Raw genomic sequence first — 23,086 nt, forward strand, 5'->3', positions numbered from 1 at the left:
AAATATATTCCACAGCATGGAGAATTGACTGTGCTCCCAAAACCTGAAAGGCCCACATGCTGCTGAGTGTGAAAGGGGCAGGGGGCTCCCCTGAATGAGACAGCTTCGAATGTGTATGTGTGGGGGGGGTGTACGGACATTTTCCTCTGCTTCTCCTTCCCTCTCCACCACCACCTCTCCTTTCAAGTTTACGTCAGTTATCGGGTGAGCGAAGTTTATCAATGAGAGGCCGAGAAGGGCTGACTCCCTCGGGCATGTTTGCTCAAGATATGAAGGTCAAACAACCATGGTGCTCATAAAGGCTGTGGCCTTTTGGGGCGGACCTTCGCTCCTCACCTCCAAGCGACTCATTATGAAGCAAAAAAAAGAAAGAAAATGGTGTGGATCAAAGACCAGGCTGTCATTAAGTAAAAATGAAGGGGGATGAAAGGCCTGCCCTGCACTTCAAAGGGGCAGCTGAGCTCAGGTGCGCAAACAGCGGGCGGCCACAGGCCAGCCGGCCCCAGGGCAGGAGGCGGCCTTCCAAGGGCCAGGTACCTGGGAGCGGGTTATGCAAAGCAGAAATGTGACAAAGGACACAGATTCAAACGTTTTCTTGCTGCAGGGACAGGGGAGGAGGTAACCCCCAGACTACCAGGTGGAGGTGGTGTGCATCAGGTCTGCATGCCCAAAGATGAAAACTGTTCAGTGTAACGAGGTTCAAGGACGGTGGAAGAAGCACGTTGTCTAAAGCCGTTGTACAATTATATTTGAACAGTTCTTCCTTATGCCCTGAGGTGTGTCCTGAAATAAACCTTCGTTCTGAGAGACTTGGCCACAGCAGGAAGTCTGGTTTCCCAGGACTTGATGCAGGACCCTCACTGAGCTGAGGCCGAAGGGCCACCCACCCTCCCCAGACTTGCTAGAGACCCTTGGGCAGGAGCAGAGAAAAAGTAGGGTGACCCGGTCCATGTCTGAACCCACAACAGTGCCCTCAGCTCACCCCATCAGCTCCCTCTACGACGTCTGGCACCTGGACAGACAGACAGATGCTGCTGTGGACAAGAAAGGAAGGGCTTATACTTTCAGGGGCCCTTAAGTCATTTAGCCTAATCTCCTTCCTCAGACGGACTCCATGGAGTGACTATTAAAAGAGGTGACTGTGAATCACCCCCCAACACATACACTCCCTTTAACACAGGAACGACCTTATCTGTACAGCTGTGACCACATGGCAGACTTTTGGGGGAATTTACAAGTTTCCCCTAGAATGTACTGTTAGTGACCGACACGCATGCGTGCTAATGCCCTGAAAGCAGAGGAGGCAGCCACGCCCTCTGCCTGAGATTAGTAATAAGGAGGATGGGTAACCACTCAGGAGCAAATATTTACTTAGCGGGGCAAGAGGGATTCCAAAAGCTTTATGTATGTGAATTTCATTCCATCTTTCTAATTTCCTACAGAGTAGGTTAATAATCTATTAATCTCATCTTTCAGAAGAGCAAAATGGAAGCAAAAAGTGGCTTGGCAACTTGACCTAGGTCACAGGACTCTGGAGAGGCTTAATGGAGACGAGCGTGCACCATCTGGGTTTTGAAGGATGCGCAGGAGTTTGCCAGTGGGCACAGGCCGCTGGGAAACAGCATGGTGCCACTGAGCCTCTGGAGCACAAGAGACCCAGTGAAAGCGCAGGAGGCGACAAGGCGGAGAAAAGAAAGCCCATGGATGGTGGTGTTGGGGGGCAGCCTCTCCAAAGCCCCCTAAAATCAATCACCATGAGTAAAAAATTGGGGTTGGCTTCGCAGGCAGCTGCCCATCAGGCCGGTGAGCCCTCCCTCTGCCTGCTTCCAAACAGACTGGCCCCACGGGAACAGCCCTGCATGCAGGTCCTGGAGCAGCCTCTTTCAACTGGCTATGCTCAAGAATAGAGGGTGGACTTCACCCCACGGGCCGAGAGTGGCCAGGCTTGAGCCGGAAAGCAGCACCTGCACGCGGACACGTGGCCGTGTGCGCACCTGCCCTGGCTGATCTGGAATTCCACCCCCTCCTCAACTTTCCCCCAGGCTGCAAACACCGAACCCCGACATGCACACCATTCATTCACTCTCTGTGAGGATCGTCTAACTTGCAGCATGCACGAGGCCAATTTGCTTCTTCTAAGATAGCTAGTAGTGATTTAAGGAAAGCACTGTAGTCGACTGTCAGCTCCGTGAGAAAAGCTGCATGACGCTCAGCACGCAAGGTCCCCGGAGCGCCAGACACCCAGCCAATGGACTACGGGTCCCGGCGAGGCTCAGATTCCAGCTAACCGTACTTTGCACAATGTTTTCATGTGAGCAAATGCCCACCCACAGAACTTTGCTAAAAATCAAATGACTAGAGTAACAGTTACGAACAACGTTCTCCACTCCAAATCTCCAAGTCTTACAAGAGCTTTGTTGAGATATAATTCGTACACCATAAAAGTCATGCCCATTTAACGCTGCCTGATTCTAATGCGTTTTAGCGTATTCATAGGGTTGTACAACCATCCCCACAATCTGAGGAGGGAAATAGTTCATCCCCCCACTTCTCCACCAGAAAAATAATAATAAACTTACAGCCCTTAGCAGTCACTCCCCACGCTGTCCCCCACCCTCCACCCTCTGGCAACCATTCACCTCCTTCCTGTCTCCAGAGACTGGCCTATTTGGGACATATTCCTTAGAACTGAAATCACATACGAAGACTTCTTTCCCTTTCACTCAGCATAACGTTTCCCGGGTTCATCCATGCTGTAATATATGCCAATACGTTCGTTTTTACCTCCAAATAATATTTCATCGTATGGGATATGCCACATTCTAGTGACCCATTCATCGGGGGATGGGCACTTGGCCTGAGTCTGCTTTTTGGTTAAGATGACAGATTTTCATGAGGCCCTGTTTTCAATCCTCTTGGCTGTATACCTCAGAACTGAATTGCTGGGTCAGATGGCAACTCTGTAACATTTGGGGAACTGCCAAACTGTTTTCTAAAGAGTTTGCACCATTTAAAATTCCTACCAGTGACACAGGAGGGTTTCATCTCCCCCAGTTTGATGTTAGTGGGTATGAAGTTGTATCTCACTGTAGTTTTAACTTGCGGTTTTCTAATGACTCATGATGTGGAGCATCTTCTCATGTGTCTATTGGCCATCTGCATATCTCTGGAGAAGTATCTGTTCAAATCCTCTCTTTTTTTTTTTTAATACAGCAGATTCCCATTGGCTATCTACTTTACATATGGTAATGTAAGTTTCCATGTTACTGTCTCCATACATCTCACCCTCTCCTCCCCTCTCCCCAAATCCTCTATTCATTTTTTTAACTGGGTTACCAGTCTGTGTATTGTTGAGGTATAAGAGTTTTTTTCTACATTCTACACTCAAGTCCCCTACCAGATATGCGATGTGTAAACGTGTCCTTCGATTCTGTGGATAGATTTATTCAAATCTATTTTTACACTTATCCTTCAGGCACAGGAACAAAAGCCTGACTCTTCCTCTAACCTCTTTCATAAGGTATGCAATTTTTATTACAAATGCTCTCTTAAAAGCCACTATCTTTCCCTCTTGCTTTTTGATAAGCCAGCCTATGTACAATGAGGCCCCAGCCATTGCTAAATACACACCAGAAACACCCGGGTAGCAGACTCCTAAAAAATAAATAACAGTGATATTCACCATAGACATTCTGGCATTTCAGAAATTCAAGCCATCTCCCAGAGCCTGATTTTAATGGTTTTACAAAGAAACACAATGTCACACTATTAATAGATTTAAGAACCTACATGTGTTTTGCCAACCTATTTTCTTTAAAACCACGCTGACAACAGTCATTAAGACTGAGCCCATGCTAGTATGCTTCTAAATTGTTTCAGCCTTGACACAAGGTCAATGGGAATTAGACTAATGAAGGAATAAAGCAATACTGAAACATTTTCATTTGGGGTCTACTAGACCATATTAACCTGCAGCAAATTAAATGGATGAGTGGTTTGCAACCACTGACATTTGTATTTCACTGTGAGTTCTCCATGCCTCTTGTTCTCTCTGTGCCATTAACCTTGAGGGTCTAGCTCTTTGTCAATCTCACTTCAACCATGCTTTCCAGGGATTTCGGAATCGGTAATTCCACAGCATACGGTGGCACAGACCCAGTCAAGTCAGACAGACAGATGTGAGCTCGTGTAATTGAGATGTTCCCATCTGCTGCCTTGATAGCTAAGGCCTGATGGACATGCCTTTTCTTTCTTGCACTCACTCTGGGATGTGCAGACTTCGATGACTCATTTAACTTAAGCACTTGATATTTCAGCAAATAACTTCAATGGTTGATGCATCAACCTTCCTTGGACATCGACTGGATGGACAGTCACTAAAGATTCTCACATTAAACCTATCCTGACTCCCAAAGGTGCTCAAAATCCAGAAACGATAATCTGAGATGGAGAAAGGGAAGCCACCTCATCCACATCCAAATCCTTGCGTTCACATTCACCCCCATATTATCAGGGTACTTCACTGAGACCGTGGATCATTAACTGGGACACTGTCAAGGCACTGGAAGGAGTAAGAGGAAGGGTCTAGGAAGCTGAAGCAGTAAGGGATTTTGTTTTAGTCAAGAGTGAAAAATAGGTTCTGCGTAAAGAGGAATTATACTCTTTCACAGGGCTTTCTGTCCAAGTTGCTGATCCTGAATATTTACCAGGTGAAACTGATTTCATGTGACAAACGTATTCCTGAAGACCTGGGAGTGAATTAGCTTTTGATTAAGTCTGCTCATGAGCTACCACGCTCCTACGTAAACCAGATGTGCTTCTCAGTGTATTTTCACTGACCCCTGGAAACCGCCCTTATCGCCTCCCATCCCGGTGCTCTTACCCTCCACTGTGGTACAAGGTTTTTCTAAGTGTGGTCCTGAATCAGAATCACCTGAAATGCTTGTTTAAAACACAACGCCCTAACCCAGTCCAAATGAAAGGGTTGTCCGGGGACCCTAAAAATCTGTCATTTAAGCGCCACTCCCCCCACTCCCTGATGTCTCCAAGCACACTGGCCTGTATCTCCAACTTGTCCTTCTTCCACTTTCAAAACTGATCAATACTACGGTCAACCAGTATTCTGATCAGTCAAATGTTTCAACTAATTAAGGGGTATTTGGACAGTGATGTGAATGGTGGAAGAGAAGACCTAAGGACCGAGCATCTCCAGGCTCAAGCGTCTGGTGAGGAAATGCCCAGAGAGCAAGACTCAGGCCCATCCTGGTTCCTCCAGCCAATGATCACAGGTCAAACATTTAAAACCATCTTCAGGAGACCCTGTTTTCAAACTGTGATGTACTTCTCTACCAATTCTTTTAACCATTGACCTTTTCAGCAGTCAGAACCTTAGTGAGGGGACATTCACCGGTGCCTCGGTTTTCCCGTAAGGAGCACGGGTACACCATCTGCGGCCTATGTCCCCCGTAATGCGTTTACTGACATCCTTCCAATGGGACGGAGATGCTCCGTAAAAGCTCTGCTGATGGGAGTCCGATTCATAAACCTCTCCAAGTTGAGAGAACTGAGAGGGGCAGGGAAGGGAACTAGAGACACTCTGCAGACACCAGTCTCAGCTAGCTGAGTAAGTTCTCCCGGCTGGCTCCCCAGGACGAAATGGAGGCCACAGGGCCTTGGGGATCACCCTCGGGCCAGCTGTGGGTGCAGCTGAGAACAGCCCCGGGGGGAAACCGGTGTCAGAGGAGGGAGGTCAAAAGACCTTTGCCAGGATCCGCCTTTTAAGGCATCTCATTTCAGTCTTGCGATATGCATACATTAAGAAAAAAAACAGTAAGATAATTTATAAAGAATCAGCTGCTGCCTTCCAAAGGTTTCTCTCTCCAAAAATTCCCCAGTTGCCAGAGGCTTCTTCTTTTGCCCCAGACTGCTTTTCAAAGGCCACCTCAGGACAGAGGGGCGGCCCCTGACCTCTGACAGCGCAGTTCTCTTACCCTGTAATTAGGCCTCCGAGGCAGTCTATCTGATCTGACCCCCGACAAGAAGACCAGAGGACACCGAGCTGCTTATCTATTACGGTTGAGGGTGAAAGACATTTGGTTCTGGAGTCTTTGAAAGTGCCACAGACCTTCCTTCCATCTACCTATCTATATGTAGAAAACTTGATACAGAAATGTTCTAAATGTATATAGATACATCTACCAACAGACATCCATGTAAAATTAGAGATCCAAAATAGAAAATCCAGTTTCACTGCCATACACACACACACACACGGATGGTGTACCAATAAAACACCACGGCTGAAGTGCAAATTATTTGATGGCAAGGAATCTACCTCCCTCCTCCAGAACCATTTATGTAACAATGTTGTTTAGTCGCTCAGTCCTAGCTGACTTTTTTGCTACCCCATGGGCTACAGCCCTCCAGGCTCCTCTCTCCATGGAATTCTCCAGGCAAGAATAATGGAGTGGGTTGCTATTTACTTCTCCAGGGGGGTCTTCCAGACCCAGGGGTCAAACCTGCGTCTTCTGTATTGGCAGGTAGTCGTTCTCTACCACTGAGCCACCAGGGAAGCCCTATGCAACATATGAGTGAGCAAAACTGAACAGAACAACGAAGGCAGAGACTGTCGGTCTTCCTGGGAGCAGAAATTATCACTCAGACACTGAAAATAAACCATGCTATTGCTCCAGGGGACTATCCCATAGGACTAGGACCAGGACATTTCACTGGAGTTCGAGTGCAGATGAGCAGACAAAATGGCATGTTTTTCTTCTGCTTTTCAGAGCTGAAGGAGACATCATAGTCCGAGTAACTTCTCAGCCCAACCTTCATCCAGGAGGTATGATCACCTCTTAAAAAACAGTATCTTTTGGTCTATCCATCCAAGGGACTGGTATGCAACCATAAAAAGGAACGAAGTACTGACCCCTCCTACAACAAGAGTGGGCCTCTCCTTATGCAAAGCGCAAGAGGCCAGTCACAAAAGACAATGTTATAGAATTCCATTTATGTGAAAGTCTGAGTGTTCTAAAAAGCACTCAACTGTGCACTTCAAACGGGGGAAGTTTATGGTATGTAAATTATATCTCAGTAATAAAGCTGTGAAAAAAATACTAGATAAAAAAAAAAAAACACTATCATCTTTAAAGAGCTATAGAAGAAACAGAGCCGACATGGAGGACAGTCAACACGGCGGCTCTCTACCGTTTTAAGGCAACGTCCGGTGAACTCTGGGCCTTGGAAGGGTTAGTCAAGCAACTGTCAGGGCTGCAGTGTAACCAAGGTGAGACGAAGGAAATGCAGAAAGGAAATATTCCACACCCAGAGTAATAAACGGCATGAAACGCACACACACACACAGGCCACAAAATCAAAACATGAGTTCCCCTATGAGATGTGCGTCCCAGCGTCACCAGAAGTTTCTCTTATTCTCTTGCTACTTAAAAGATAAGCCCTGGGAAGGGCAGGAACTTGACTTTTCTTTTTTTCTCATGACCATAAGACTGAACACAGCTGTACACCCGTGGCGGATTCATGTTGATGTATGGCAAAACCAATACAATATTGTAAAGTAGCCTCCAATTAAAATAAATAAATTTATTAAAAAAAAAAAAGATGCCACAAACACTCCCTGAACTGCCCTCTGTACACCACTGTGGCCCCTAGGACCTCTGATCGTGCCCCGTCTGTGAGGGAAATGCGGGAGTTGTTCTACAGAAAAATCCCTCCCAGGCAAACTAGGTTAGCTTCCAAATCTTCCATCAAGTGAGCTGAAGAGCAGGTTGCTAGAACTTCACCAACATTCAAATGAGTGCACAAAGCTCACCAGAACACAGATGAAGCCAGAGGCTGTCAGTCTACCCAGCGTTAACAGCCAAGTTATCTCAGCCTCTAAAATAAGGGCTGTGTGATCGCAAGTCACTGCGCTCACCCAGTGCTTGGCACAGTCACAACAAGAGGTGCTACCAGCAGAGATACTCAAATAAAACCGAATTGTAAAAATTTCTGGTAACATGCACATGAGTGTTGTCATTTTCAAAGCAATCATTCTGGAATGACTTTAGCCTACTTATTCCAAAGAAAGTTGTCACTGATTGAAAGATTATTTTCAAACTCCACTTGTGGGACTGGCTTTAGAATGACAAAGGAAAAACCAGCTCGTCATTTTATGGACACACTTACATCGAACTGAGCATGGCAGACAGGAAGAGTCCTCTACGAGCATCTGCTGTGTATATTTAATTACTGGCCACTGTCCAAAGTGTTCCAAAGCTGCCTTCATGGCCTTTGCATCTCAAGACCATGAAGGCAACTTCTAAAACACCAACAGTGTTCTGGGAATGAGATCATCACAGTGTTAAGAGTGGTAATTTTCCAAGGTAACTATTTTGCAGACAAGCTTCAACACCTTATTTAGATGGAAGCTGTAACGTTTGTTTGCTTTCAATGTCACGCTTTATTTACATTAAAGATAACAAAACACAAGGTGATATAACTGCTAAATGAATGTTACAGGCTGTAAACGCCATGGATATTCAAAGGGAAAGAATATAAACTCTGCACGCACTGAAAGAGGGCAAGGCATCTCGCCAAGGATTGCGAATTTAACAGGTTACAGTACAATTTCTGCCTATAAAAAGTTTCAGGTAAAGTTTTTATAAAGGGAGGCTGGAACGTGAACAGAACTCACATTGCTGGGAAGAAGCAGGGAGGACATTCTAAATGGGGGGGTGGGGGAGGGGGTGGGCGGACAGTGGATTCAAAGAGCGTAAAGGGGATGATAGGCACATCAGGAGATAAATCAAACTGGAGCTGCGAGAGCTTAAACCCTGAGCTTTCTTTCAACAGGCCAGTGGGTGGATGAACCACTACCCAACACGACCTAAAGCAAACAGCAGCAGACTGGAGCACAGTGTTCCCAAAAGAGAGTCCTCGGTGCCACGCTGCCATTCGCTCCCTTCTCTGCATTTGGCTGCCCACTGGCTTCCACAGCTGTGGATTTACCCACTTGGAAAAATAAGCCCTCCTTTCAACAATACCAGCATCACTACCTCTGACCTGAAATTAGACAACAAATATACATACACCAGCCTCCGAGACCATCGATGCATCAAACGCAGAGACTGTGTATTACGGCACACCAGCCCAATGAGCAGTGTCACAGCGGATATTCCAGTAACGGATTCTACAGTCAACACTGAGACATGATTGTCCTAGACCCCTGGCAGGGCTAAAATTTAAGACTGGCAACACCACGTTCTGCGGAGGACGCAGAGTTCCTGGAGCACTTCTGCACCGCTGGTGCAAGCGTCAGATGGTACAATCACTCCGGAAAACTGTTGAGCAGTTTCTAAAAAAAGTTAAGCTTACCCAATGACCCAACAATTAAACCCAGAAGTATTTACCCAAGAGAAAGGAGCACGTGAGTCCACGAAGAGGCTTGTATCAAAATGTTTGGAGGCTGGGCCACAAAGTGAATATGCTGAAAACCACTGAACTGTAAAATTTTAGGGTAAAAATGGCTAAAATAACAGATTTCATGTTATGTATCTTTTTACCATAGGGAAAAGAAAATGTTTAGAGCATCTTTATTCATAATGTTAAAAACTTTGAAACAAGGCAAATGTCCCCTTCAACCTTGAGAGAGAAGCAAATGTGATATACTCATGTAACAGACTACAGCTGGGCAATCCCAAAGAAGAGACCCCTGACCTGGGCAAGGACGTGGATGAATCTCAGAAATACCATGCTGAGCACAAGAAGCTGGAATCAAATGATTCTATATACATGAAGCCAAAGAGCAGGAAAAACTATCAATAATTTATAACCACCCAGCCAAAACAGTGCTTACCTCCAGCGGGGGCTGGGGGTGGGTACTGCCTGGCAAGGAGGCAAGAAGGGACTTCTTGTGATGATGGAAATATTCTATGTCTTCATCTGGGTGGTAATTACAAAAGGTATAAACACAGGGGAAACATTCATGAAGCCATGCCCTCAATGTTTCACCATAATTAATTATGTCTCAGTGTCAACAAAAGAAAGAAGAAAGGAAACCAAAGAGGTGGGACCCTCCAGTCCATGGCCCATATTAAGTCCAAAACCAGCCTTTTGTCTGCTGCTGCTGCTAAGTCGCTTCAGTCGTGTCCGACTGTGTGCGACCCCAACCAGGCTCCCCGGTCCCTGGAATTCTCCAGGCAATAACAATGGAGTGGGTTGCCATTGCCTTCTCCAATGCATGAAAGTGAAAAGTGAAGTCACTCAGTCGTGTCCGACTCTTCCCAACCCCATGGACTGCAGCCCACCAGGCTCCTCCATCCATGGGATTCTCCAGGCAACAGTACTGGAGTGGGGAGCCTTTGTCTAGCCCTCCCCAAATACTCTGCTATCACAAAATAAGACCTCACAATAAAAATTCCCCTTGGGTCTTGTAGGACCTATCCCAGACAGGGCAATATCTTTCAAGGTATGATTACAGAGGTTTAAAGAAAAACATACAACTAATCCATTGATTACCTAGGCTCTTTTTTTTTTTAATTCACTGAATTTTTGTCATTCTAAATATATATTTTATTCCTATTAGGACCAAAATGAACCATCAAACCATTTGGAGTTTAAGTTGATAATGCTACAATAAACATGAGGTCCCAATAGACAGGTACGATAGAGCAAGACACTCTATGACCACAGTTAACAGATCAGGTAGAAGACCTCACACTTCTAGGATCCCAAAGGAAATCATTTTCAAGTTTCCTCAACATACGTTTAAGTCCCTCACGAGACAATGAGGGAAACATCATCTACTCAAAGTCTGAAAATGAAACCAGTCACTTTTTAAGAATGGATAAAACTATCATAAACCGTTAAGTCGGCTAAGAGACATTAACCTGTAACAATCACACTTTTTCATAATCTGTAATTATCTGATTTACATCTTCATTGTTTGCCTCTCACCTCCATGGTTAAGCTCCAAAATCTCAGGTCTCTTGCTGTCTATTTTGCTGACAGCTATGTCCCCAGTACATAAAACAGCGCCTGGCAGGTAACTGGTATTAAATATTTTCCCCAGAAATGAACAGTTCACTTCATAGGCCAAAGTGAAGTACCCAGAAAACGAGATGAGTTGAAGTTGTCATTTCCAAGCAACCAGCCCACTTCAAAATGTTTCTCTAAAGAAACTGAGTCTTAAAGATTTCCCTCAACCAAACCTTCATACCCCTTCTTTCCCCTGGTATCTGTCCTTCCCCTACGAGTAACTTGCTAGGAATTGACAAACTCATTTGTCTTAGCCACTAACTGAGCATCCCAGGGCTAATCACACAACTCCAGTGCTTCTTGATCTTTAATGAATAGACAGTGGATGGAGTCCCTTCTCACCGAAGCAGTGCTCGGTGTTGAGAACAAAGAGATGAAAGACAAAGGCCGGGCGCAGGTGGAATCTCAGCAAGAGGCAGCGGCTCGCTCAAAGGATGGGGTTGCGTGTATCTGGACCACAGGTGCGGCTTGGGGGTTGGCGGAAGACAGGATCCGGGCAATGGATGAGTGGAGGACAAGGCTGGAGGGCAGAGTGAGGGATCGTGGACGCGGGTCCAGAGGGAACACAATTAGAGGCGGCGTTGGTGAGGCCGTTTTCTTAGTGATGAGGCAGTAAACCGTCAGAGATCAGGCTAAGGGGAAGGGTTCCCAGGGCTCCTGCGACTCCTTCCTCTAGTCTTTCTTCCTCAGTGACCGCTCTTACTCTCTATCCCAAGTCTTGGTCTTCAGCAGCAGCCCGCTCCTCTGAGATCTAAACCCATACACTCATTTCAAAGTCCTTCAAACTAAACATACTTGAGACTACACTCGGGAAACTCACAGCCCGGGGTTCCCTCTCTCTGCAAGCGGCGGCACCGTCCCTCCAGCTGGAAATGCCAGAGGCTGGGGTCAGGCTGGGGCAGCCTCCCTGTTCTCCCCGCTCTGCCTGCTCCGCTGCTCCCATCCAGAACCACGTCCCCTCAGGCTTCTCTCCAAATCCAAGATCCACTCCCCGCCGCCCCCTCCTGCATCCCTGCAGTAACTCGGGTTACCACCACCCCTTGCCCTAACCACTGCAGGTTCACGCCCTCTCCTATCTCTGTTTCCTCCCAATTCGTCCACAAGCTACACACAAACCTGGCTCAGCCCGCCTCCTCTCACCCACCCTCCTACCCGCGCCCAGGAGCACACAGGCCCTGCTGATGGCTCGCGCAGCGCCCCATTCCTGATGGAGTGGGGACGTGGCACGTCTTTGAGCCAAGGCATGAAAAACTGTGAAGGTTATAGAAAGAGCCAGCACCATAGACGCAGACTCAAACTAAGGACTAAAAGCTGTTCACAGGATGTGCCACCAGGGCAGCACTGTGCGCCCATGCCCAGTGGGGCTTCAGCGGAGTGGCAGAACCAGATATCAGATGCCAGCCGGCTGAGCAGCGGATGGACAGAACACCGACCTTCTTCCCCGCCGCGACATGGATGGCAAGGAGAAGGTCTAATAGTGAGGACGAGAACACAAGGTTGAGGGATGGGTTTGGGCTTCTTGTTTTAAAGTTGGGAGAGACGTGAGTGTGAGCAGATGACAAAGAGGGAGACCCAGAAGAGGAAGGAAGGAAGGGGAACCAGGAAAGACACCCATCACTGAGACGTCCCGGAGGCCAGAAGGTGGGGACTTGTGAGCAGCAACAGAGGGCTGGAGTTGGATCCTGAAGAGCCTGCAGGTGGGAAGGCCAAGGAGTCATGTTGGTCTCTCTGCTTTCTCTTTAAATGGTGTCTAAGGATTCCTCCACCTCTACAGGAAAGCTCTCTCCCATTCTGTTAGACACAATATAAAACCACATACACTATCACACATGTGTGTGTGTGGATTTTATGTATTTATGTAGTGTTTTACCTAGCCTTCCCTGGTGGCTCAGCGGTAAAGAATCTGCCTGCAATGCGGGAGTCCTGGGTGGGGAAGATCCCCTGGAGTAGAGAATGGCTACCCACTTCAGTATTCTTGCCTGGAGAATCCCACGGACAGAGGAGACTGGTGAGCTACAGTCCATGGGGTCTCAAAAAGAGTTGGACACTACTGAGTGACTTTCACTCATGTTTTATACACACACACACGTATATATAAGTAATGTGTTGTATTTAATATTGGACACCAGGAGTTATACTTGGTGTCTTTTCTGCTCATCCTGGGATTCTATTTCACTCCGCTCCTTTTCCCCTCTTTCTTTCTCCCCCTCTTTATTGATATAAAGCCTCTAACAGAAAAAGGGTTCTACCATCATCTCCAGTACCTGGTTTTAACTGTTCCCAGTTGGGAGTTCTGCAGGGTGGGGCTCGAAAACCTCACATAGGTTTTAGACGGAGAACAACTGCTATTTTCCGTCCCTCTTACCCTCCGCTCAAGAGAACGTCAAGCCTGGCACAGCTATTACATATTCCTTTAAGAAGCTGCCCGAGTCACTCTCCTGGGTGATTGTAAGCAATGACAAAGAGGTCAGTGCTTTTCATCAGGGAAATAAAACAAGGGTTCTCTGCGGGGTCAGCCAATCGTTTTTATCAGTGGCTCATCGGAAAAACAACAGCTGAAAAGGACACACGCTGTAAGAAAGGGAGAGGACAGGGGTTCAGGAGAAAGCTGCGGACAATGAAATGGAAATTTAGGTTCGTCCCTTGTCACTTTAATCGGGCCGCCACCTAAGGGAAGATGTGCTTGTTTCCAGAGAGGGGAGGAGGCGAACATCCAGAGATGGGCACTCATCAGCTGTTCTCAGGGAAGCGGCGGGTTGGGTCCAGCTGGAGTGGGGGCAGTGTAAACAGCGCTCCAGAGCTTGGCAGCACACATCTGCATCAGGCCATTAAATTCTGGAATTCGCTCTATTAAAATCAAATCATTAGCCAAGAAGAATTAACAGGCAACGATTTTCATGCAAAGCAGACACAAACCAAACACCAAGAGCGATCCATATGGGTGATCCTTCTCCATTCAGCATTTCAGATGGTGCATAAGGCCGACCCACGACTGTTTCAGCCCTTGGTTGCTCGCTGGCAGCCCTGTCTATACAATGTCGAGCATTGTCTGAGCGCTGGAACAATGTAAGCTTTTCGCTGTTTATCTGAAAGTCCCTGGATCACCATCCCAAGAAACCTGGCGCTGCGACAAAGCTGACTTGTGACAAGTCTCAGCCCTTTAAGCAAATTGCTCATTAATTAACGCAGGACCGAAGTTTCTGTTTGGGTCCTAATTAACCTACGTACCTCCAGAAGTGTCCCTCCCTGCTCTGCACTCTCTGAAACTGAGCAGAATTTTTCTGACACACAGTTTTCCATGACACACGGATGGTGGAGGGTTTTAACAGGTGGTGAAGACTGTGACCAAAATACTGGCTGGAAAAAAAAAGATCAGTTCAGGCCAAAGCGTCACCAGGTCTATTAACAGCGGAGAAACAGGGGAGTGAGGAGGGCGGAGGGCACCTCCGTGGATGTTCCAGCCTGAGGTACCCCTTGCCCACCCGGGAGCAGGCTTCATTCACAGAAGAAAACCTCTTAGGACGTGGGCGCTACTTTAGAGGACCTCATACACGAGACACAAGAGAAGAATTACAGGAGAGTACTGAAAAAACAAAAACAGACAAAACTAAGCTAGGCTGTTTGGAATGGTGCAGATAGGTAGTTCAAAGTATTAAAGTAAAGCAAGTTGCGATTGTGATGACCTCTTGGGGTCAGGAGAAACTGTGCCTGGGGGACAGCTTGCAGGGAGCGACTGACTGTTTCTTCACCTGGTGATCATGACAAGGTTGGTTATTTTTTTAATTATAAACTACACACGTGTTTTATCCTCTTTCAGGTGTATATATGTTTCATAATAAAAAGTGTTGAGAGAGAGAAACGCAGAGACAGAGAGCAATCCAGAGGGACACAGAGACAGCCAGCCAGACACACACACAGAAAGATCAACCCAGAGACCTAACACATTCCTTAGCAGAGCAGAAACATTCCATACGTGTTTATGAGAATGGATGCTGGGTGACAAAGCACAGCACTGAATCTTCTCAACTCACTCACTAAATATACTTGTTTGTTATGTTTACAGACGTCTTTGCAAACAGATGGGGGTGAAATGTTAAGAGTTCGGAAAGATCATATAAATAGCCACAAATTAAAGACAACTTTAAGAAGAGATTTTCTATTTTATTTAGCGTAAACAAACATTCTTTCAACGGGCAGTGATTCACATGGTTAGGATTAAAACATATCCTGTACACAATACCCTGAAACTAAAACAATCTACAGAATTCTAGGAAAGAAAGAAAAAAAAAGAAAAAAAAAAAAAGGATCAGAAAGCAAACTGATGGAAACAATCCCTTAAAACTTAGGAGAACATGTACCATTTGGGAAGGCAGACAGCCAAACAGAAAATAAAATTTTCAAACTCTGCTTTTAAAATAAAGTGGGTGAAGTTTTTTTTTTTTGGGGGGGGGGAGGAGGATGATATATGAGTTTATTGAAAAATAAAAGGGGAGGGGGGACTATTTTGTGAGACAAAAGTGCCCTTGCTGAGCAAGACTGCAGCTCAGCTCCAGTGAGAGCTCAGCATATACATAGAGACCACGCAGTATAAACCGTCACGGAATAAACATTCAGATACGCCGAGATCAGACACGGCCAGAAACAAGCCCTGGTAAGGCTGGTGTTATATCCTGTGTACATGGAGAGGTGCTAAACCTGGATCTGATTTCTTCAGGACACAACCCACTTTTCTACAACACCCTCACAATAAAAAGCCGAACTGAGGAGGAGAGGTTTTGAATCTTTCTTATCTTACAGCACATTTTTTCTTTTTTTAAAAATCTGCCTTCAAGGCTGACTAATCCAAACACCCTGTAGGAACTGAAGGCCTGCAGACAATAGGGAAGGAAGGAGGGAGGAAGGAAGAGAAATCCGCCTTCCAAAACAAAGCTTGTGCGGGTTCCAAGAAACAGCCAAGTACAATAATCCGTCCAGAAGAGGGCAGGGCGAGGGGAGCTGGGAGGAAGAAGGGGTGGTCATCCCCTCCCCTCAAACTGTAACCAGAAGGAGGCCCAACTGGCCAGACCCTGGCCAGAGAGCTCCAGGGCTCACCTGGGCTTGTTTCGGGGCTCACCTGAGCTTGTTTCCTTACCCAAGCTCCTCCCAGCCTCTCCCCGCTCTCCCCTCTTCCCCCTCACTTCCCCCCTCAATCCTGACCTTCGCCAACAAATTAAAAGGCATGGTAGAACGAATTTCCACAGCAAAACAGCTGCAGATGTCCCACCTCTGACACACCCCTGGGTGAAGCTGGTCGCTGAAATTCGGGACTGGGGACGAACCCAGCCACCGCACGTCAGCTCTGCCCTGTGCCCCTTTCCACTGGCTGGTACCCCATGCTCCTAAGTTTCCTGATGCCTCTGAGTTCATTAGACAAAGAACAATGGAAGCAGGACTCCATGAAACTGCTGCTGGTTAAGCTGGCAGAAAACAAAACAAATCCGGCGGTCGCCCAGCCCTGGGGCCCTGCTCACACCCCCAACCAGGGTCTCTCACCTCCGAGCTGTGTTTTCCTTTCAATTCCAGAAAATCACCTTAAATGCAGCCTGTGATGAAACCAGGGATAATTATGTTCTGAAACAACGAACAGCTTAAGAAAGTTCAGGAACTTAGAATGAATGCTCTTAAGCTTCCAGAATATCTCAAGATGCAATCTAGTCTTACTTTCTCCCAATATAAATCACACCATTAAATTAAAAAGGGGGGGGGAGAATTCCTCTACCAAATTACACACTAATGGCTCTTAACCCATAATTAAAGTATCACTAACAGCAGCTTAAAGCCACAGCCAACCATGAGCACATTTATTAGGACCTGAGCTTTCAGCGCCGAGTAATTATGTAAATAGAACCACCAGCCATCTTGAGAAGAGTCCATGGTCAACCAGCTCCCTGTTCCCTTGAGGAAACTTTGGGAACTGGCATCTACACAGGGCCTCCTTTGCATGGCTGGAGAAAAAAAGTCAAGCAAAGCTCCGTGCCAGGGCAGCAAGGAGGGGCCAATGCCAACGGGGCTCCTCGCCTAGAGTCCTGGTTCCCACCTTCCCTGATCATGGCGACGGTGGAGGGGGGCGCGGAAGCGGTGGGGGGTTGGTGGGCAGGACGGGGACCTAGAGCAGCAACCAGTTTTGGAGCAAGGAAGAATCCAGGTCGGACTCAACCTGTTCATCACGCCCCGTGTGCGGCGGACTGTGACGGAACCCAGGACAGTCCACGCTCCCTCACACCAAGAGGGGTACGAGTAACTAACGAGGACACGCCACAGAACTTTGGAAACCTGGTACAGAAGAAGAACAGACCAGACAAAACCACCGACTGGGTCCACTCCTCCATTCAGTTCTGTTACAAACTTGCGGAATAATCTAGGACAGACAACTGACCGCTCAGGACCTCAGCTTCCTTGGCGAAAACAAGGCAAGGAACATCTAAGGCCCTGGGTAGCCCTGGAAATAATTAGACAATTAAAGAAGGAGAGACAGTATACAATTAAGTGCTAAATTATACAGTACCGACCACAATTGCTGATGGGAGAGATTTCATGGCGTTTTGAGCCCATCGATTCCTGAGGGCCACGGGCCACAGCAGGCACCGTGCCAGAACTCGGGATTATGACAGCGGTGACCAAGACAAAGCCCCGCCTTCAGGAGGCTTTCAATCTACGAGCGGTGCATTCTCAGGAGTTCAGAGGGGTAAAAAAACGAAGGCTCCTTTTCAGAGATAGAGGCAAAACGGGGATTCAATGGGTACACTTTGAACATACAGTAGGAAGGGCGACAAACGATGAAATGGGTGACTGTTGAAGTAATAAACCAGAGCTTTTTGAAAAGAATTAATACCTAAGCCTAGTGTGCTAACAGGCGGTAAAGAATCCGCCTGCCATGTGGGAGACCTGGGTTCGATCCCTGGACTGGGAAGATCTCCTGGAGAAGGGAAAGGCTACCCACTCCAGTATTCTGGCCTGGAGAATTCCAGGGACTGTATAGTCCACGGGGTCACAAAGAGTCGGACACGACTGAGTGACTTTCACTTTCAGTGTGCCAACTGGCTTATCACCAAGGAAGGTCGTTTCCAGAAGTCCGGCACAAGCAGAGTCTGCCTGCCTGATGACAATCAATGTCTCCTATCCCAACAGGCCCCCCGCCCGCCGACTTACTGTCTGTGGTTCATGTTTTTCCCCTATTCTCTTTGTAATTATGCTTCCAGATTTCTATGGTGCAAGTCAGGTGCCAAGGAGCAGATCCCAAGCAGAGGGTCCTTATCCAAACTATCTGGATTACACCCAGAATGTGGGACTCTAGGAAGACCGTGTACGCTGTGATGCAACTGGCTAAAACAGACCTATTTGTCTATAAGTTGCTGGAGGTTGAGGAAAGATGGTGCAGACACACGGCTTATTTTGTGGAGTACAACGCTAAAAAAACTAAAGAAAAGAGTACAACTGACTGAGGCAATAATGAACAATCAACACTTTTTTTTTTTTTTTAACTAAAAATTTTAAAAATTGGATCTGTCCAAGTTTCAAGAGATGTGAAACCTGCCTGGGCTGTAAGTGAAATCAAACACTGCCCACCAACTGTATATTCCATTTTCCGAATAACTTCCCTGGAACACAGATGGGTTTAAAATGAATATTCTCAAAGTGTTGGATTTAGAAGGAAAAATACTATTCCAGCTTTTCTTATTCCAGAAAAAAAAAAAATCTCTTCAAAGATGTATGCCCATCTTCTAAACACCCTTTTGGGTTCAGAGCAGATGTGTGCAGTGTTTACGCTGTGAAAACCACTAGGACATACACAACCCACTATAAACACCACTCAGATTTTGCTGTGCTTTTCTTCATTTCCTGTGTATTTATTTTGGTGTTAAAATAATGTTAACTTTCATAATAAGGAAAACAGCAGCAGATGTTTAAACCAAACAGACTATACAGCACATCATCCCACGTATCTACTCAACTTTCAAAAGGAAAGCTTCTTCCTCCTAATTAAGGAGGGGGCCCAGGAGACCACTCCTGAGTAGGGTGTATCCACTATACCACAGAGCAACCTGGACCCGCTTTCTGTACACTTTTCCTCACCACCTGCAGATATAAAAAAAATTAATGTGGTATCAATTTCCTAATAATCCCTATCGTCCTCTCCTAGGCTGATTATTATGCTTTGTATTGTTTTGAAAGTATCCTGTTACTCAATGACAAAGACAACCCCACAGAAAGTACCCGTAAAAGTTTTCCATTTCTTGTTCACCAAAAAAAGAAAAAAATTCTTTTACACTGACTGCAATCTGTTACTTTCAGGGGAAACAAGCCCCATCACTTACTGCTTAGACCACTCTAAACATGTCTGCCTCTTAAATGAGGGACTTTAGAAGCAGGATAATACCTAAAATAGCAGATTCAAAGAAGCAATTCACCAAAATTCACTTTCCTTGTACAAGTAGGATTAAAAGAAACCAAAAACCACAAAAAGAGGCAACTTTAAATATGTTTATCCAATAAAGTAAAAACAAAAACACAATGAATTTTTTTTCCTTGAAGGGGAAAGGGTAACTTTTCGAGTGCTTAGACAACAGGCCTAAAGTTTTGTGTTTTTTTTTTTTTTAACATGGAAAACACAAGTGTATCCGGTAGCCCTCCCAAGTTTCTTCCATGTTTTCTTTTTCCTGAGAAATGCTCAGTTTCACTATAGGGCAAAAACATGGAAACTTCTCCCGCTGCATCAGATTTGCATGTGGTTACCAAAAAAAAAAAAAAAACAAAACCCAAAAATCCAAACAAACACTTCCCCTGCCCGGCAGAATTCCCCCGGAGTGTCTCCAACTACTCAATACTCAGACCATTACCACGTTTTCAAATCGCACGTAGATAATGTTCCAGGAGATTAAGAAATCGCCTTTTCTCTTCTTACTACTAACAGAGACAGCTTGAAATACTACCCAGCAGTGGGGAAATACCTCACGGTTTAGTAGGAGGTAATAAACAATAAGAATTCAGAGGGTTTCTTTTTTTTTTTTTTAATTTAGCTTACTGGTTGGTGGGTTGTGCAATCGCTTGCTTCCACAAGGGAATGGAGTGTGGAGGGAACATCCCTCAATGTCAGAACCCTCCCGGAGCTGTACAGGAAATGGGAATTCAGACAAAGAGCCAGTCTGTGCTCCATGACATGGGTGCCCTTCCGGGCCCCCGAAATGAATAGAAGGAAAAAAAAAAAAAAACTTCATTGTTTGGGACAATCGCTCCCCAACACAAAAATTCACTGTAACTTTCTGTTCCCCTCTAGCTGCACATCCCAAGCGCTTATTGGCTGTAGGAATACAGCAAGAATACTGTACAATAGACGGTGTATGTTTAAGTATCAAAGCAAAAAAAAAAAGAGAGAGAGAGAGAGAAAGAAAATCCGACATGTTTTAACTTTTTGCTTGGGTCCTAGAAGTTCTTCCTCTAAAGAAAACACCAACAGACTCCAAAAAAAAAAAAGAAAGAAATACATCTTTCAAGAGTTTAAAGTGTAAGGAGTCACGAGGAAAAAGCCAAGGTTTTAACAATGTATATATTTCACCGCCTCCCGCCCCTCAGCCCTCTCCAATGTAACCCTGAAGCCTAAGAGACACAAACACCACTCTGTTCGGAGGAAAGCGCCGCTTGCCTTCCAGAGCACCCTGAAAAGTCCCAAGAAATAAGAACAAAACGCACAGAAGGCGATCGGAACCGGGAGAGGAGGAGTGGCCTTGCCCAAAAACCAACAGGGCGGCAGTTCTAGAAGGGACGGTCTCTACCTTCGTAGCACAGAATGCCGATATTGTTGTTCATGTTGTCCAAGTACTGGTAGTTCAACAGGTCCATCTTCATAAATAGCATTGATCGGGCTAGCACAGAAAACCAGCTCTTTGCTTGCGCCCCCCGGGGGAAAAAAAAAAAAAAATACAGTTTCCAAAGTCAACTACGGCTGAGGAGCTCCCGGCTCTCCTCTTTAAAAAACTTCACAGAAGACGGAGGCCCGGCCTCGGATCAAAACAAAATCAATAAAACTCCTTAAAAAGAAAAAGAGAGACAGGCACACCAAATCGAACTTGCAGAAAGAAAACCCTTCGAGGGCTCGTGTGCAGACGGTATGCGTCCTGGATCGTCAATCCAGCATTTATTTAAAAAAAATGGAAAAGAAAAATCGTTTTCAAAAGCCTAACGTACGGGGGTGTCTTGCAGCGGAGAACGGGGCGAGGAGGGGCAGCCCGCGGCCCATCTCCCAGGACAAAGCCGCGCTCGCGCCGCTCACAGCCCGCTGCGAGTCCGCCGCGCCGACACGCCGGCTATGCCTGGAATGACTCGAATGCGCACGGCCGGCCTCCTCCCGGCGCGCGGAGCATGCTCACTGGCATCCCCGGGGCGCCGCGAGGGGCAGGATGCTCTCTGCACAGGCTCCGGCTCTAAATGGAGCGAGTGTTTGCAAGGAGAACGAGAGGAGGTGGAGGCCCGGGGCAGGCAGGGGGTAGGGGGGGGTCCCCACACTTGGAGGGGCCCAGGGCCGAACGTCTCTGGCCAGGAAGCCGCCCTACGACTTTGCAACACCAGGGGAGGGAAGAGAAAACCCAGGAAGTCGCCTTTTTTTTCCCCCTCCAGGAGCCGGGTTAAAAAAAAAAAAAAAGAAATCCATCATGGAAGCAAAACTTCCGTGGAATTTAACTCTGCTGCCGCTGCACTTTTGGGTTTCAGGAACCCAAACGGCTTTGCTGTGGTACACAGACCACGCTTTTTTTTTTTTTTTAATCTTTTTCTTTTTTCTTTCCTTCTCTTTTAAAAGTTGTTTTACAACTTTGCATTTACACTTTACATATAACTTCTCTCATAACCATCATAACAGCTCACATAAATAGGCCAGGGGTGGTATCACCTTTTTACAGCATCGGAAACTGGGGCTCAGAGGGATTAAATAATGGTCTATGGCTCCCAAAATAGTTAGTAGAACTACTTGTAGAGTGTTTTATTCCCTAATATTATAACCTTCTAAAACACAAGAAGCGGGGGGAGAAAGAGAGAGTTTAAGGAAGTTAAGACTTTAGATACAAAATAGAAAGCCTAAGGGACATAATGGGTAGGAGAGATGAAAATTATTTTTGTTTTGCACATAACAAAGCTGTTCCATCTGTGTATCGGAGGCTAACTGAGTATCATGCTGCCATGTCGTCTGTCTTGGTAGGACCTGGACCTTAAATGTCACATTCAGACAAGTGATGCCCAAAAGCTGTTTACTGAAATCAGTAAATAACTGATGTTCAGACTCTTCAGCACATGAAGATCATGCTAGCAAAATAAAGGGGAAAAAAAGTTTTCTCTCTGGAGATGGCAGCTAGCTTTTGGCACCATGAATAGGCTAGTTAAGTCACCATGAGAAGTGTTTCTGTACTAATATTACCATATCTGTTTGGAGATTTAGAAAATACCAAGGGATGTGCTATATTGTAGACCAAGACCTAACACTAATACTCTAAAATAAAAATTGAATAAGTAATTTCAACAGCTTGTGTGTTAAAAGATTAGCAACAGCTGCACTTGGGGTAACAGGCATGTTTAGGACAAGTTATGTTAATTGACTCTTATTTGGAGATAAATAGGACACCCGGTAGATTCGCCATCGCTGCTGCAACAGTGTAACTGGAATAAGGGCAGGTGAAGTAGGCAACAGAGGAATCAACATTTCACGAGCTTTACTTTCTAAGGCTATTTATCTACACTAGATTATATATCTAGAATCTGAAAAATAGGTCCATCGTCAATTGTAATTAAAATACTTGATGGTACTTCATGGAGAAGGTCAGAAGAAAACTCGTGTGGCCTCTCATATACACATCTGATTTATATTATTGTACTTAGTACCTTTAGGTACAGAGTTGGGTTCAACTGACAGTTTTTGTTTGGATTCAACCTTGCAGGTGATTCTGGAAAACAATTATGGTACTACCCTCTTTGATATCAGTTCTCAATCGTGCACACCACACAAGAGAAAGCTGACGGGCACATTAGA

At 46.0% G+C, this 23,086-nt stretch overlaps 1 protein-coding gene across 5 annotated transcripts in view; it reads right to left on the bottom strand.

Moving 5' to 3' along the window:
* Window positions 1–23,086, bottom strand: part of VGLL4 (vestigial like family member 4) — a 156,502-nt gene that overhangs the window by 51,547 nt on the left and 81,869 nt on the right. The window contains exon 1 of one of the 5 annotated variants that reach the window (XM_010817924.4): window positions 20,844–21,387. The exons of 3 other annotated variants lie outside the window; for them this stretch is intronic. In XM_010817924.4, coding sequence (XP_010816226.1) covers window positions 20,844–20,925 — 82 coding nt within the window. In that variant the 5' untranslated portion in view covers window positions 20,926–21,387. 5 annotated transcript variants of the gene reach the window in all.

The sequence above is a fragment of the Bos taurus genome, chromosome 22 (genome assembly GCF_002263795.3).
Source record: "Bos taurus isolate L1 Dominette 01449 registration number 42190680 breed Hereford chromosome 22, ARS-UCD2.0, whole genome shotgun sequence".
In the NCBI taxonomy this organism is placed as follows: domain Eukaryota; kingdom Metazoa; phylum Chordata; class Mammalia; order Artiodactyla; family Bovidae; genus Bos; species Bos taurus.